We start from the raw sequence: 15562 nt of genomic DNA, 5'->3' as shown, positions 1-15562 counted from the left end.
CACAGATTTGAGGCTTTCCTAAAAAAAGGTTGACGCACAAGGAGTGATTGTTGGATTTCCATCCAACGGCCGTCGTGCTTCTTCAATCTCTGCTCTTCCTGCTCCAACCGCTCAAACAAGCGTCGGCGGGACTGCCTGCTCCCTCCTCCCCGTGGCCGGCTGTGCTGCCGCGCAGGCCTCACCGCCCCACCGTACTCCCATCGCTGGCCTAGCCATCCATCTACTCACCCACACCTATTGTTATTCTCCGGCGATGGTAGACGAACCAGTAAACCCTCGTACAGTTGCACTCCCCTTCGCGTGGGAAACAACTGACGGGTCTTCCCTGCCTCCGTCTCGTTCCCTTCCTAGGTCTCGACATCGTCCACCGCCCTGGTGCTCTCGGCGCGGCCTGGTCAACATGGTCAACGACCGACATGCATCTGAAGTGGACTGTACGTGGAGAGGCTGACAGCTGGGTCCACGGCCACAGCAAGGAAGTGCCTCCGTATTACGCGCAAAATAATTATTCCTCCACCTGACAGCAGGGACCCACCGGACGGGCCACCGTATTTCACGAGAAAAACATTTCCCCCTGACTGCTGGGACCCACCAGCTACATCTTCTTATGCAATGAAGTGCGTCCGGGCAAAAAAAACGATTCGCCCCCTGACTGCTGGGACCCACCAGCTACATCTTTGCATGCAAGGAAGTGCTTGACAGTCGGGACCCACCTGGTCGAAGCGTACGCAGCGTTGTTATTCTGGTCGCGAACGTGTACATACATATATACTGGTCGATGTAGAGGCGCGCACGTGTCGTAGTAGAGGCGCGCATGTAGCATGTACACGTACGTACAGCGGCCAATCCGCAAGAAAGAAAATACGGCCACGTACATACATATGGGCGGGGTCTCGAACGCCTACTCACGCATATATACGTACGACCAAGGCTCGTGTACATGGCTGGGTCGGAACGGAAAAACAGCATCGTCATCGTGTTCATGGGGAGGCAACGGATTGCGTCGTGTTCATCGGGAGGCAACGGAACGCGTGGGAGCCAACCGGCTTGGACGGAACAGGCGCTGGAAACGAGGCCTGACGTACCGCAGAACGGAGGAAACGGCCTTGTGTTTGACCGACCACGTTCGAAACGGGATCCTGTTCATCGGGAGGGGTCTGGCGTACCGCAAAACGGAGGAAACGGACCTCCTACGGTCGAAACGGGGGTCCTGTTCATCGGGAGGGGTGTGGCGTACCGCAAAACGGGACTCCACGGGATACTGTTCATCTCCACCGTCGACCTCCTCCAGCCTCCACGGGCTACTGTTCATCCACCGTCGACCTCCTGCAGCCTCCACGAGCTCATGTTCATCCAGTCTTCACCTCGCGCTACTCCACCGGCTACTTTTCAACCACTCTCTCCACGGGCTCCTGTTCAACCACCCCTCCAAAGGCTACTGTTCATCCACCCCTCCACCGTCTATTGTTCATCCACCCCTCCACGGGGTCGTCCTGTTCATCCAACCCTCCACGGGGTCCTGTTCATCCAGCCCCAACCGTCTCGATCGATCGGGGTCCTGTTCATCCAGAGGTAATGCCACGGGTCCTGTTCATCCACTCCCACCGCTCACTGTTCATCCAAACCCCCTTGCAACGCTCACTGTTTATCCCGAGGCAACATCGACCGGCTTCAGTTAGCAGCAGTAGCGAAGCAATCGCTCGATCGCTCGGGTTCAGTAACGCATAGCCTGCAGTGCAATCGCTCAGATTCAGTTAGAGCACAACGCCTCGCTCGGGTTCAGTTAGAGCCAACGCCTCGCACACGCGCGCGTACGTGTACGAGAGAAATGCGCATCGCTCGGCCCCCGACCACCCACCATAACCGGGAACTCGCCGAAATTTTCCTCGCCCTCGCTTCTACCACGGTTTTTTCCGTCATGGACGGCCCAAAGAATGTCATGCAGCTGCGTCTCCGGCCCGCCCAGGACGAAAATCCCATTTTCTGTCATGATTTTTTATCATAGAAGTAGGATCCCACCACATCTATGATGATACCGGGTTTTGTCACAATTATCGTCATAGAAGTGTCATAAGTATGACAGAAAAAAATTTCGTTTGACCCAAAATGTCTCGGATGTGTCTTTTTTTTGTAGTGGGTGGGTGCCGCCGGACCTTCCTGGAGGGCGTCGGAGGCAACCCTTCCTCTCGCCTCGTCGCGTACCAGGGGAAACCCTTGGCAGCAGCGTCGTCATCGTCGCGGTCCTTCTTGGAGGTGTTGATTGGTATCAGTGCTTCGGAGCCTTGGAGCTTGGTGGGAGATCTTCGGTGGGCGCACTGTTCGTGAAGCTTCTTCGTTTCCGTCGATCCGCCGTTCTCGGCATTTTTTCTGTTGTTGTTTCTCTTTCGTTTCTTTTGGGTGTGATTGTCCTGCTTCCGCTCCAGCACCTATCGTTGGCTGTATCGGTTGGTTGCTTTGTAATACAAAGCGGGGGAAAACCCTTTTTTGGAGGAATACCGGTCAACGTTGGCAGTTGAGGAATCTCAGCTCCCGCCAATGCCTTGAAGCTCGCCGCCTGCAGCGACCGCACCGTCGCCGCGCCCGTGGCCCGTCCGCCTCGGCCGCGCTAGCTAGCTGAATGGATGCGAGCAAGCTAGCTAGCTACGGCGAACCGAACTGAGGAGTCTGGCCGTGCGCCCGGCCGCCGCCCTGGCCTCCGCCTGCGGCCCCCTCGTCTGTCTGTCCGCCGGCCTCCGCTTTGGCCGTGTCTTCCTCGTTCGCACGTCGGTCGGCGGTCGATTTCAAATTGGCGTGAGGAAGAGGAAGAGGAAGAGGTATATTCAGAGAATATTCTTTTTTACGGGTTGATTATACGAGGTCTGTTCGGCCACTAGCCGCGCCAGCCCGTAAAACCGATTTTTCGTGAACTGTAAAAGCGATATAAGGGTCCCGATATAAAGGGTCTGCTGGAGATGCTCTAAATCTAGCTAGCTCATGAGCCGCGGCATTAGCCCCACGAAAACGATGTCCTCAAAAAAAAAAAAAAGCTTGACCTTTTCGATTGCCATTGCCGTATCCAAACGTGTAACGAAAATTACTGCAGCTGCATGCATCCCACTCCCACCACCGTGTTTGCCTCGTACAAGTGCACGTTGCGTTGCTTTTCCAATCACATTGCCGTTGCGTTGCTAGGCGCAGACCTCGTCGGATAGAGCTGCATGCCCAGCGGAACAGCGGCGTCATCGCCGACGGCCATAGCCCACGACGCCGCTCTCACACGAAACACATCCACTGGCAAGTGGGCCCCCAAAGAGAAACGTTGAGCATACGGCGGCGGGGCGGGGGAGCCCCCCAAAATCCGGAGCGTTTTCGAAACCGCACCGCCCCCAAATGCGCCACATACCAAACGAAGCGAACGGCACGCACGAACGTGGTGCGACCCGAAACCGCCGGCCCGGTTTACTCTCGGGTTCCAATTCTATTTTCCACCTTCCCTCCACTCCCCCCTTCCCCGCTCCTTTCCCTCTCCTCCCTCGCCCGCTCATGGAGTCATCCGCCGCGGGCGGCGACCCGCGCCCGTCGCCGTCCGGGGGCGCCACCCCTCCGCCCCCGGCCCCGCCTCCCCCGCCTCCCAGCGGGTGGCTCGCGGGCCTCGTCTCCGGCGCCGGCCGGCTCCTCGCCTCCGTGCTCGGCCCCTCCCCGTCCTCCTCCCCGCGCGGCTCCGGCCCCGCCGCGTCGGGCGGGTCCGCCTCCTCCTCCCCGACCTCGCTCCGGCATCCCCGCGCGCGCGGCGAGGGCCTCCACGGCGGCGCCGGTGCTGGTACGCGAGCCCAGCCCCCTCCTCCCCGAATTACGAATTCTGAATTGCCGCCTTCCGCGCCGCGGTTCCCGTGCCGCATTAATTTTTCCGCCGAATTTTCCGCGTGCACCGATGCTTTGCCCGGTTTTTCGCCGTGATCTCGCAGGCATTGCGGCGAGCGAAATGGTTGGTTTCGCATTTCCAGTCGTCAATCTGTCGAACGATGAGTTCGCCGAGCGTTCCGCGGTAGGAATTATAGGACGGGGAATCTGATGCTTCGCGCTTCCATACTTCATACAGAGGCAAATGTTTGAATCCTCGGTTGTTTCCGCCATGCTAGTGCATTTTTAATCCTGTTCGACTGTCCTGTATGGCGAACCCCCCTCCTCAAATTACGAATTCCGAGTTGGCGCCCTCGGGGCCGTGGACGCCGTGCCGCATCAATTTCCGTCCAAATTTTGTAGCTAGCTCGATGTTTGGTCTAGTTTCTGTCGTGATCTCACAGAAATCGCGACGAAATGCGAGTGAAACCAAATGATTTCACATTTCCAGTCACATTTCCACAGTAGGCATTATAGAATGGGGAATGATGCTTCGTGCTTCCATGTTTCATATACGCGGTGAAGCAAATGTTCCATTACTCGGTTGTTTCGCCTTTCGGCCATGCTAGTGCATTTTCAACTCTGTTTGCAATGCTCCCTGATAAAAGTCAAGCACAGTTCACTATTATAAAAAGTGGCATCGGGTCGTGAGCTTAAGTGCACCGGCACTAAGTCACTGATTAACTGGTTTAGAAGACCAGTCTATGTATAACCCGTAGATTTCTGTGCTAACCTTTAATTTGCACGCATGTATTTTTTGAAGGCCTTTCAGTGTTTGCCAATAATAGGTCCTGAAAGGTCATGTCAGCGTTCATAGCTCTAATCCAAAATACGTTTGCATAATATTGAAGCCATCAAATGTTATCATCAATCACATAGTTTTGAAGCCTCTTAGTTAACCATATTTGTTGCATAATCTTCTAGCATTCTGTTCTCAATTTTGACAAAATTTAGAAAATGTGGATGAAAAGAGATTTACCCAAATGAGTTAGCACCCACTTTTTTTCTCCATCCTTTACTATTTTCACAAGACACACCTCACCTTCCCCTTTGGTGCCTAGTAATTTCTCAGCTCTGAACAATATATTTTTGCACTTGCATGTTTTGTGTTTATTCCATAAGAATTTCATGCAAATTCCTAAGTACTATTGTGTTTGGTCTGTGCTAGTTTTTTTTCCTGTAAATAAAGTGTTCTCCAGCTTAGTTGGCATTGCAGGATGGGAAATCTGATGGTTCGTGTTTTTTTAGGAATAGATGGTTCGTGCTTCGATACTTAATAGAGGAAAATATTTGATTCCTCAGTTGTTTCGGCCATGCTAGTGCATTTTCCAACCCTGTTCGAGTGTCTTCTATGGCAAACCCCACTCCTCAAATTACGAATTCCATGTTGGCGCCCTCAGGGCCATGGATGCCGTGCCACATCAATATCTGTCCAAAATTTCTGCATAGCTCAGTGTTTGGACCAGTTTCCGTCATAATCTCGCAGAAATCACAACCAAACACGAGTGAAACCAAACGAGTTCTCATTTCCAGTCATTAATGTGTTACACGATAAGTTCGTGCAGCGGTCCACACTAGGGATTACAGAACGGGATCTGATGCTTCGCGCTTCCATGTTTCATATCTGCGTAGAAGAAAATGTTCGATCATTCAGTCCTTTTGCCTTTCGGCCATGCTAGTTGCGTTTCAACTCTGTTCGCAATGCTCCCTAATAAAAGTCAATCAGTGTTCACTAATATAAAAACTGGCATTGGGACGTGAACTTTAGTGCACCGGCACTAAGTCACTAATTAACTAGTTTAGAAGACCAGTTTATGCAAAACCCATATTTCCCTGTGCTAAGCGTTTATTTGGATGCCTGCATATTTGGAGGCCTTTCATTGTTTACCAATAATAATAAGTTGGTCTGGAAAGGCCATACTCATCCGAAATACTACTGCAGAATGTTGAAGCGAAGCCATCAAATGTCATAATCTATCACATAGTTTTGAAGCCTCTTAGTTTCCACATATTATTGCATAATCTTCTAGCATTCTGACAGAATTTAAAAAATGTGATTTAAAAGAGAATTACCTAAATGAGTTAGCATTCAGAGTTTTTCTCCATTATTTTCTATTTTCTGAAGATACACCTTATTTCCCCCCTTTGGTGCTTATTACTTTCTCAGCTCTGAACAACATATTTTCGCACTTGCATGTTTTGTGTTTATTCCATAAGATTTTCAGGCAAATTCCTAAGTACTCTGTGCTAGTTATTTTTCCTGTAAATAAAGTGTTCTCTAACTTAGTTGGCATTATATTCAGCAACTCATGTGAATACATTATTTGATGTGCCTACCTGGTGATTTCTTGTATTTCACAGATTTTGATGATTCTATGCGTGTCCCATCGAAAAACAATCAGTTAAACCAGGTATCCCACAACCCTTGTAATTTTTATCTTACCAATTACAGTCCCATTATTTTCTGAACAACCATTTCTCACTTGTAGGAGTGATTCCTCAGTTATCTAAGGACTTTCCATTGTGTCATTTTTTGTTGTTGCTTTTTCTAGAGTGAGGAGACTGACCTGAAAGACTATACGCAGGGATCCCTAGCAATTGTCTCAGAAATTGAGCCGAAAGATGCCATAATGCAGTTGCTTATGCAGGAAACCTACTCAAGGTATTATATATCTCTTGTTTATTTCCATTGATGTCCACCTGGAAAGTACTGTTTAATTTGCATTTTGCTTTGTGGTGCCAGCATAGGTCTATTCTTATTTCTGAATATATATTTAAACATGGGGCTTTATTTGGACTCTGTTTCACACTGACGAAACAAAATGAAGTGCAGTAATTTTCTAAAGTTAATGCACTCTGCATTTTGTGTACTACAATATGAAAAATTGGGCCTATGCAAAAGGATTGTTTGGTTTGACCGTTGTGAATTGACCATGCAACCCTAGCGCCCTTGTTTGAAGAATGGAATTGGTTGGTGCATCACTAGCTCGTCCTTCATAAGCATGAGTGAGGGATTAGGTCAACCCACCAATTTTGAGGGATCACCCAACGATGAATGAGGTGATTCCTTGATCCAAACAGTCCCAGTGTTTCCAGAGTACCTCTTTTCTCTTGTCTTGGCATTCGTGTAAACAATAGATCTAAGACTATCTGTGCCCAGCTCTCAAAATTTTATGTATATTGATTACACATGCACAATGTGTAGTTCGTTACACCATTAATAATGCTTCAGGGCAAGCAATTAGCGCATGAATCATTATTTACATACACGTATTGTATATTTCATTTTGGGAAATGGTGATGAATATCAGGACACACGTCGGATTGTGATGCACAATCGAATTGGTGTTAATTTTTTCCTTTGTTTCACAATTATGTTGTGTACTTGGCCTATCCATAGGCTTGTAAATAGCTTTTCTCTCATCAATGCATCAACAAAGAAAGCTTTTGTGTTTTCTCGAAAAAAATGTTTTTCTAACTATTTTGAAAGTTGCTGAATTGTGTACCCTCAAGAATCGGTTATGCTATGTTAAACAGTTAGTCCAGCCTGCATCCTGTGATAATAGCAACCAAAAGTTGTGACTGGAAACTCCTTTATCGTACAACATATACCTCTATTCTGGACAAACTAACGTCTGTTCATTGCTGAAGATTTAAACTACACTACTGATAGACTATTTCGAATCCTTAATTTGAATGTTAGGTCTGAGTGCAGTACACTAATAAAGATAATTCAAGAGCGGGTTGTGGATCCAGATTCAGGTGGAATTGCTGATGGTGAGATTGCTCTTCTGATCAGTTGGAAGGCTGACAACCAACCAACCCTTGGATATTCTTCATTTAGTCCAAATGTGTCCTTGCCTTCAACATCAAGCTTTCAAATCCATGGCCATGGTTTTGATAATAGTGCTGCTGCCGACACAGTTCCAATATTAACTCCTGCCAGTCGTAGCCTCTTCAATGATAATAAAGCTGACAATATTCAGCCTGTGAGTGCTCTTTGCTTGTAGGGAAATTAATTTGTCATGTGTATGGTATCTCAACTCTCAAGCCCATTCAGTTTTATGCCACCCCTGTTTGTCTAAGGGAACACTGGACTGCAGGCTTTCAAACGAAGGTACTCTGTTGTGCGGGATATCCCTGAGGACCTTCGAAGAGTCAGGACAAAGGCTGATGGAAATCCGATACACATCACAAAATTTAAGAAAGTTGATGTTGTTAGAAATTGTCCAGGTATAGATTACAAAAGAGCTTCTGCAATTCCTTGAGAAGTGCCGTTAAGCTTTTGCGTTACTAATCATCTACAGTTATCTGTGTACATATTTCTTCATCAGTTACAGTTTATTACTCCCTCCGTCCGGAAATACTTGTCGCGAAAATGGGTAAAAATAGATGCATCTAAAACTAAAATACGACTAGATACATCCACTTCTCCGACAAGTATTTCCGGACGGAGGGAGTACGAAAATCTCAATTCTGATAATATGTGTTTGAAGTCTTTTCAGGAGAAGGCAATAAACTGTTATCAGATGTTCCCCTTCTTGGGGCAAACAACTTAGCACATTCTAACATTGTCTCGAAAGTTGAAAGAGGTAATGAAAAATTGGATGTCCCTGGCAAACCTCCGGCAGTGCCAAATAAGGTACTAAAACCCCTCTAAATAAATGACTTTTGGGTGTCTTTTGTAGGGGTCAAATAACAAATGTAGTAATGCGTACTGACATGAAAGATAATGTCCACCTTTATCATAGGATCTGAAGAACGGCTTTCCTTTGAAGTTGGAACCTTTGGATGGTCTTATTCCCTTTGAGCAGAAGATGATGGACTTGTCACACCAAAAGCATAAGGGTTTGTGATCTTTGATTTGCTATGTTTGCTGGTTAGCAGTGAGCATGACGCCTAACATCTGATGCTGCTGTTGGTTGCTGTCGCGCAGATGCTGCAAAAGATGACTCAGGTTCTGTTTCAAAATTAATGTTCATGGGGGATATTGAGGCCACACCTAGGTATGCCATATTGCACCTCACCTATTTCGTTATTGCGGTGACTGTTCTTTGTCATTAAAACTTGGTATTTTCATCTAGACCGTTCTATTATTTGTTGGATCATAATTTATGCTTGCAGTTGCTATCATGTAAAGTTGTCAGCTGATACGGTGCTTATATAGCCAGATATCATCACCATTTTTTTACTGTATCAGCAATTCAGCAATGTCTCATTCATAAGGAGCCACCTCATCGATCACTTTTTGAACTGCAATTTCTACCATTAGCTCCCGTTTGTTATGTGATGTTAATAGGTTGCTAGGGAAGCAAGCTAATATGATTGTCCATTTCAGCTTGCAGCTACAAAACGGCTCCAAGAGCCGCAGAAGAAAGCAATCCAACTCTCCGAGGACAACTCCGAGGGCCGCAGATTCGCCCGCCATGGGCACACGCCGCAGACTCGGCGACGCCACGGTCAAGGCAGAGGTCAACCTGGTAGAGCAAACGACGCCGATAACGATGGACAAGCAAGATCCAGACTATGTCCCAGAGAGGAGGCCTGCTGGGAGGCTGAAGAAGGCGAAGTGACTTGTACTGGATCCTGTTCATGGGTACACTTCTGCAAACTAGCTTCACGCGGGTGGAGGAGCTTGTTACCGTTGATCCTGACTCTGAAGGTGGATGGTGGCAAGAAATCTGCAGTATGGGAGGATGATGAACTGACAGGGCGACAGTGCTGCCATGGAATTTCAGTGAGGACTGGTCTGAATCTCTTGTAGGGACGTATGCCTGCTGGACATGGGTTATTTAGGTGTTTAGAGGGAGAAGGGAACCTGCCATGTCACTAGTAGTATAACCAAGTGGTTTAGTCGACTAATGGCATAGGGTGCACTGTAAATCATAGGAATTCAGTTCCATGTGTGACACTGCATTTGTTCAGCCTTGAACTTCTCTCATGGCTGCAGCTGTTTTCTGACACCGTCTCATGCTCATGTGCTTGTTTTTAGCTTCGCTTTGCTCTGTCAGTACTGATAGAATAACCAGCACACAGGAGCGGCAGGTGGATCTTTTGGCGCGCCGGTGGTAGTTCAGATTCAGATCAAGTGACGATCAGGCGCAGGTAGACAGATATTCCGAACGAAACGGCAGGCGGGAGGGCGTCGCGTCGCTGCTGGCAGTGGCGGACCAGATGGCGCTCGTGTCATCGTCATCCTTTGCCGCCCATCCCCGTCCACCCGCTGCCGCCACCGTATCCCCAAAACCCCATCTCCCCTGACTGACACACTCCACGGTCCACGCCCCCATCCGTACGTCTGCTTCCTGAGCTCGCCGGCGATGGAGGCCACCGGCCGCGGGGTGTTCCCGAACAAGCCCACCCTCCCGCCGGGCCCCAAGAGGCGGGCGCCCCCGTCCCAGCAGACGCTCCTCCCGGCCTCCCCGCCGCCGCAGGCCCCCTCCTCGCTCCCGCTCGACTCCTTCCTCCTCCACCTCACCGCCGCGCCAGACCCGGCCCCCGTCCCGCGCCGGACCCACCAGCAGACACCGCACCACCAGCACCACCACCCCACCCCGACCCCGGCGAGCTCCTTCCTCTCCCCGGCCTCGCAGGCGCTGGTGCTCGAGCTCTCCGCCACGCCGCTCCCGGCCCTCCCGGCCTTCCTCGCCGCCCGCCGCGACGACCTCCTGCGGGCCGCCGACCTGCCGTCCCTGCTCAAGGCGCTCGAGCTCTCCGGCCACTGGGAGTGGGCGCTGGCGCTGCTCCGCTGGGCGCGCGCCGAGGGGGCCGCCGAGGGCGCCGCGCCGCTCGAGATGGTCGTGCGCGCCCTCGGCCGCGAGGGCCGCCACGACGCCGTCTGCGCGCTGCTCGACGAAATGCCGCTGCCGCCCGGCGCCCGGCTCGACGTCCGCGCCTACACCACCGTGCTCCACGCGCTCTCCCGCGAGGGCCGCTACGACCGCGCGCTCCGGCTCTTCGACGAGCTCCGGCGCGAGGGCGTCGCGCCCACCCGCGTCACCTACAACGTCGTGCTCGACGTCTACGGCCGCATGGGCCGCTCCTGGCCGCGCGTCGTCGCGCTGCTCGACGAGATGAGGGCCGCGGGGGTGGAGCCCGACGGGTTCACCGCCAGCACCGTCATCGCCGCCGCGGGCCGGGACGGCCTCGTCCACGAGGCTGTTGCCTTCTTCGAGGACCTCAAGGCCCGCGGCCACGCCCCGTGCGTCGTCACCTACAATGCCCTCCTCCAGGTGTTTGGCAAGGCCGGGAACTACACGGAGGCTCTGCGAGTGATCAAGGAGATGGAGGACGCTGGCTGCAAGCCTGACGCCGTCACATACAATGAGCTCGCTGGGTCGTATGCCAGGGCTGGGTTCTACCAGGAGGCCGCCAAATGCCTCGACACCATGATCGACAAGGGGCTACTGCCCAACACGTTCACCTACAACACCATAATGACGGCGTATGGGAATGCTGGGAAGGTGGACGAGGCGCTGGCCCTGTTCGACCGGATGAAGAAGAATGGGTTTGTCCCATACACAAACACATACAATCTTGTCCTCGGCATGCTGGGGAAGAAATCAAGGTTCGCGGCGATGCTAGAGACGCTCGGGGAGATGTCGAGGAGCGGATGCACGCCGAACCGGGTGACATGGAACACGCTGCTGGCGGTCTGCGGGAAGCGAGGCATGGAGAGCTATGTCACTCGGGTGCTTGAGGGGATGAAGTCCTGCAGGGTTGAGCTGTGCCGAGACACCTACAACACATTGATATGTGCTTATGGCCGGTGTGGTTCGAGGGCCAACGCGTTCAAGATGTATGATGAAATGACCGCTGCCGGATTCGCCCCTTGCCTCACCACATACAATGCGTTGCTGAACGTGCTGTCTCGCCAAGGGGATTGGACCGCTGCGCGTTCCATCGTAAGCAAGATGAAGAGCGAGGGTTTCAAGCCCAACGACATGTCATACTCGTTGCTGCTCCAGTGCCACGCAAAGGGGGGCAATGCCGCGGGGATCGAGGCCATCGAGAAGGAAGTCTACCAAGGTACCATCTTCCCGAGCTGGGTCATTCTGAGAACCCTCGTGATCGCCAACTTCAAGTGCCGGCGGCTGGAGGGGATCGAGAGGGCGTTCCAGGAGGTGAAGACCCGGGGTCACAAACCGGACCTCGTCATCCTCAACTCCATGCTGTCAATATATGCGAAGAATGGGATGTACAGCAAGGCAATGGAGATGTTCGAGTCGATCGAGCAGTCCGGTCTGAGCCCGGACCTGATCACCTACAACAGCCTGATGGACATGTACGCCAAGAGCAACGAGCCCTGGGAGGCGGAGAAGATCCTGAAGCGGCTCAGGACCTCCCAGTCCCACCAGCAGCAGCAGCTGAAACCCGACGTGGTGTCGTACAACACGGTCATCAACGGGTTCTGCAAGGAGGGGCTGATCAAGGAGGCCCAGAGGGTGCTGTCGGAGATGATCGCCGACGGCGTGGCCCCCTGCGTGATCACCTACCACACGCTGGTCGGAGGGTACGCGAGCCGGGAGATGTTCGCGGAGGCGAGGGAGGTGGTCGGGTACATGATCCAGCGCAAGCTGAGGCCCATGGAGCTGACCTACAAGCGGGTGGTGGACAGCTACTGCAGGGCCAAGCGGTATGAGGAGGCCCGCGACTTCCTCGCCGTGGTCGCGGAGACCGACCCGAAATCCGACCAGAAGCTGCTGGGCGCGCTCGCGGCCCGCGTGGAGAGCGCCCAGTTCGGGAGATGAGACGGTGACCAAGGTGCTTGTTCATAGAGCTGTGTTGTTGCGTGCGCGCGCAACGCCAATCGCTACCGTCGCTGCGACCCGCAGATGAATCCTAACTGGTTACGCGCGCAACGCCAATCGCTACCGTCGCTGCGACCCGCCGATGCGAGTGGCCGTGGCCCACCTGGTCCCATGCAATTATCCCTCGTCTTATTTTTTCACCGGCATACAGTTTGAATACAGTCAAATCGTATCTGTACCATGCCTGCCCATACCTACATCGTACCCGCTCGCCCTTTTCTTTCTCTCCACACCCACGCCCGTACTCTCTCTCCATTAATCTCATCTCTCTCTCTCTCTGTCTCCATTATCTCAAGATCCATCCAGCCCTTCCTCCTCCATGGCCGGCCACCCTCCCGATCTGGAGGTCTCCGACCAGATCATTCCCCTCCCCACCACGGCATGCGGCATGGAGTCCCGGGATCGCTCGCCGTCAACCAATGCTATGCGGATCTGGCGAGTCCTAACTCACCAAGATCCCATGACGGACAAGGTTTGTTGCGCCTCCTCCTGAAGCTGTCGAGGACCATGAACGCCACTTCCTCTCACCGGCTCAGCACCAACACTTTCACTACCCGCAGGTAATCCCCCTGTCCCCCGCTCCAAATCCAGGAGCTGGTCGGCTTCCTCTGGTCAAGTCCGCCTCAACGAGTTGGGATTGCTTCTTCCTGATTGCCCATGGATTTGTAATGCAATTTGATAAGGATTTATTTGTAGGTGTACAAAATTGCTTGTTCCCGGATGGATATAGTAGCACATGGATCCATCACCTTTGGTCTTGTCTGGTGTTCTCCCGTGCGTGACGAATTTCGAAGGTGCGGGTGTTCTCCAGTTATTCTCCTATTTATTGTCTTTCTTGCTTGTGATTTGATTTTCTTAACTTTCCTAATTTAAGGATGAAACAGAGGCTGAGCTGGCCCTCTCCTCCTCTCATGCCGACATCGGCATATTGCCCTGCTTCTTCCACGGCTTGATGAACCTACCTTCGCCAGCTTGATTGATTTTAATCGAGAGAAAACTAGTTCGATTGAGTTTTATCTTAAAAAGGCTAGTCATCGCCTGATGGCCATTGTATAGATAAAATATGCTGCAGTTTATTCTTCCTGTACTACTGCAATAAGGCAACGTTTCATCACTATTCAGTTCTATGCAATTCTCTTTCTGTTTTTTGCTCTGGTTCATGAGCAGTAAATTTTAAAGTTTCCAACATACAGTTTGCAATATTATGGGCAGAATTGTACAAGAACTTTTTGGACGTCTCCATCGTACTTTGCCAAAATTTGTCAACGGACTTTATAGAGTTTAACAGAGAGTTGTTTTTACAATATTATGGGCAGAATTGTACATGAGCTTTTTGGATGTCTCCATCGCACTTTGCCGAAATTCGACGAAGGACTTCATAGTTTAACAAATAGTTGTTTTTGCAAAGCAGGTTCTTTGAATAAATTGCAAAGGACTTTATATCCAATTTGCTTTTATTTTTTGCTCTAGGTCCAAATTTTGGAGTTTCCAACATAGATTGCAATATTTTGGGCTGAATTGTACAAGCACTTTCTGAATGTCTCCATCGCACTTTGCCGAAACTGTTGAAGGACTTTATGTTTTAAATTTTTCATCAAAACCTGAAGAATTGGTCCAGAGATTATAACAAGTTCTTCATGTTTTGTTGATAAAGGTCGAAAGAAGCTCTATTAAAGTTCTTCAACTTTCCATAGCAAAGTTCAGATCACACCTTACAAAATTTGGTTCTTGTTTATACTTATTTCCCCGCAAAAAAAGTAATTAATACATTTTTATTCGTCACTTGCCTAGAGCCCACTGCTCCACTGCCCTCTCTCGTGTTCGAAATTTGAATCCGAAAAGTATGTACAGTCCATGGTACACGGTGTCAGGAATCTATAGCACATGGTCCAACATAGTGACAGAGGAATCCATAGGCCCGGTCCCGCATCTGTTGCAATACGGTCTGATATACATGCCCTAGACTATCATGTGGCAGTGGAATACCATGCATGGCTGACAACTTGGTGGGCCACGCTGATGGGATTGCATGCTGGATGTGCGGCACAGATACACGTTGCGCGCGCAGCTAGTTAGACAAAATCCACGTCCCGTGTTCTGTGGCAGATATGTTGGGTGATTTCCAAGTTTTGACAGGGCAGGGGAGCGTAGCATATTTACTTGTGAAGAGGATAAGATAGTGCTGCAAAATGGCACAGGACAGAAAAAGTTTTCCTCGCATTCTTACAAAGTTATTACTATGAAAGTCGCATTCGGCTGTACAGTTGTTAGCCTATGTAAGAGTCTGAATTTTGAGGTGCTTCGGACGTATCGTTTGGTTTTGCGGAATATGTACATGAAGCAGCAAGGTTGAGCTGCTCCCCAAATTCTACTGTGCATCATTCTCACTTGCTGAAGCCTGAAGGCAACCTGTGCAGTAGCTGTATCTGAACCGTCGGTGCAATGTTTAGGGAGATCAAACCCTGTCATGTCACTCACTAGTCACTTGGCTACACACTTGCACGCTGTCAATTCAGTCGCCTGGCTGTGAGTTTGTCACAGATCTTATTCTGGGTGATTTCCAGGTTTTGTCATTCTCAAGCGTCTGTATGTCTGAGTTGCTCCAGATGATGTAGTATCATTTGATATGGAGCTGGTTTCTGAAGTCCAGGGCATCCTCAGTTGCTGAAGCCGGAAGTCTAAATGTGCGGCAGGAGTAGCCAATCCTGCTTTTCGATTACGGCCCCTCACCTCCATCCGTGCATAATCTTTGGCCACACACTTGCACAAGCTGTCAACTTCCTTGGCTACACACATTCAGTGTCAGGTCACACTTGTAGGCTAGTAGTACTTGGACAGTTCCTCGGTACTCGCGCCCACGCTGCTACTCTGCT

At 50.7% G+C, this 15562-nt stretch overlaps 2 protein-coding genes across 8 annotated transcripts; both read left to right on the top strand.

Annotated features, from left to right (window-relative positions):
- Nucleotides 1–3522: 3522 nt before the first annotated feature.
- LOC119341686 lies at nucleotides 3523–9870 on the top strand. Of its 3 annotated transcripts, none has more exons than XM_037613552.1 (9): nucleotides 3523–3799; nucleotides 6241–6290; nucleotides 6465–6541; nucleotides 7583–7868; nucleotides 7983–8112; nucleotides 8376–8521; nucleotides 8631–8727; nucleotides 8816–8885; nucleotides 9218–9870. In XM_037613552.1, the coding sequence occupies exons 1-9, from the start codon at nucleotides 3523–3525 to the stop codon at nucleotides 9450–9452; spliced, it is 1368 nt and encodes a 455-aa protein (XP_037469449.1). In that variant the 3' UTR covers nucleotides 9453–9870. The 3 variants fall into 3 exon arrangements, with proteins under 3 accessions (XP_037469449.1, XP_037469448.1, XP_037469447.1); XM_037613551.1 differs by having other exon boundaries at nucleotides 6432–6541; nucleotides 8385–8521; XM_037613550.1 differs by having other exon boundaries at nucleotides 6432–6541.
- Nucleotides 9871–10019: 149 nt separating this feature from the next.
- LOC119337865 (pentatricopeptide repeat-containing protein 10, chloroplastic-like) lies at nucleotides 10020–15258 on the top strand. Of its 5 annotated transcripts, none has more exons than XR_005163657.1 (3): nucleotides 10020–13161; nucleotides 13386–13483; nucleotides 13564–13875. XR_005163657.1 is itself a non-coding variant. In XM_037610095.1 (2 exons), exon 1 carries the CDS (start codon nucleotides 10200–10202, stop codon nucleotides 12627–12629), a length of 2430 nt encoding a protein of 809 aa, XP_037465992.1. In that variant the 5' UTR covers nucleotides 10020–10199; the 3' UTR covers nucleotides 12630–12669; nucleotides 14781–15258. The 5 variants fall into 5 exon arrangements, 2 of the variants coding, with proteins under 2 accessions (XP_037465992.1, XP_037465991.1); XR_005163656.1 differs by having other exon boundaries at nucleotides 10020–13249; nucleotides 13574–13875; XR_005163655.1 differs by having other exon boundaries at nucleotides 10020–13249.
- The last annotated feature ends 304 nt before the right edge of the window (nucleotides 15259–15562 follow it).

Source organism: Triticum dicoccoides, chromosome 7B (genome assembly GCF_002162155.2).
Source record: "Triticum dicoccoides isolate Atlit2015 ecotype Zavitan chromosome 7B, WEW_v2.0, whole genome shotgun sequence".
Lineage (NCBI taxonomy): Eukaryota > Viridiplantae > Streptophyta > Magnoliopsida > Poales > Poaceae > Triticum > Triticum dicoccoides.
Note: the sequence above shows the minus strand (reverse complement) of the source record. Positions and strands in the feature narration are given on the sequence as shown.

Bases quoted from the DNA above. Each gene is read 5' to 3' on its own strand.
- LOC119341686 (XM_037613550.1), top strand. From the start codon at position 3,523: ATGGAGTCATCCGCCGCGGGCGGCGACCCGCGCCCGTCGCCGTCCGGG. The intron at 6,291-6,431 runs GTATCCCACAAC...TGCTTTTTCTAG, and splicing joins AAAACAATCAGTTAAACCAG to AGTGAGGAGACTGACCTGAA. The intron at 8,886-9,217 runs GTATGCCATATT...TGTCCATTTCAG, and splicing joins GATATTGAGGCCACACCTAG to CTTGCAGCTACAAAACGGCT.
- LOC119337865 (XM_037610095.1), top strand. From the start codon at position 10,200: ATGGAGGCCACCGGCCGCGGGGTGTTCCCGAACAAGCCCACCCTCCCG.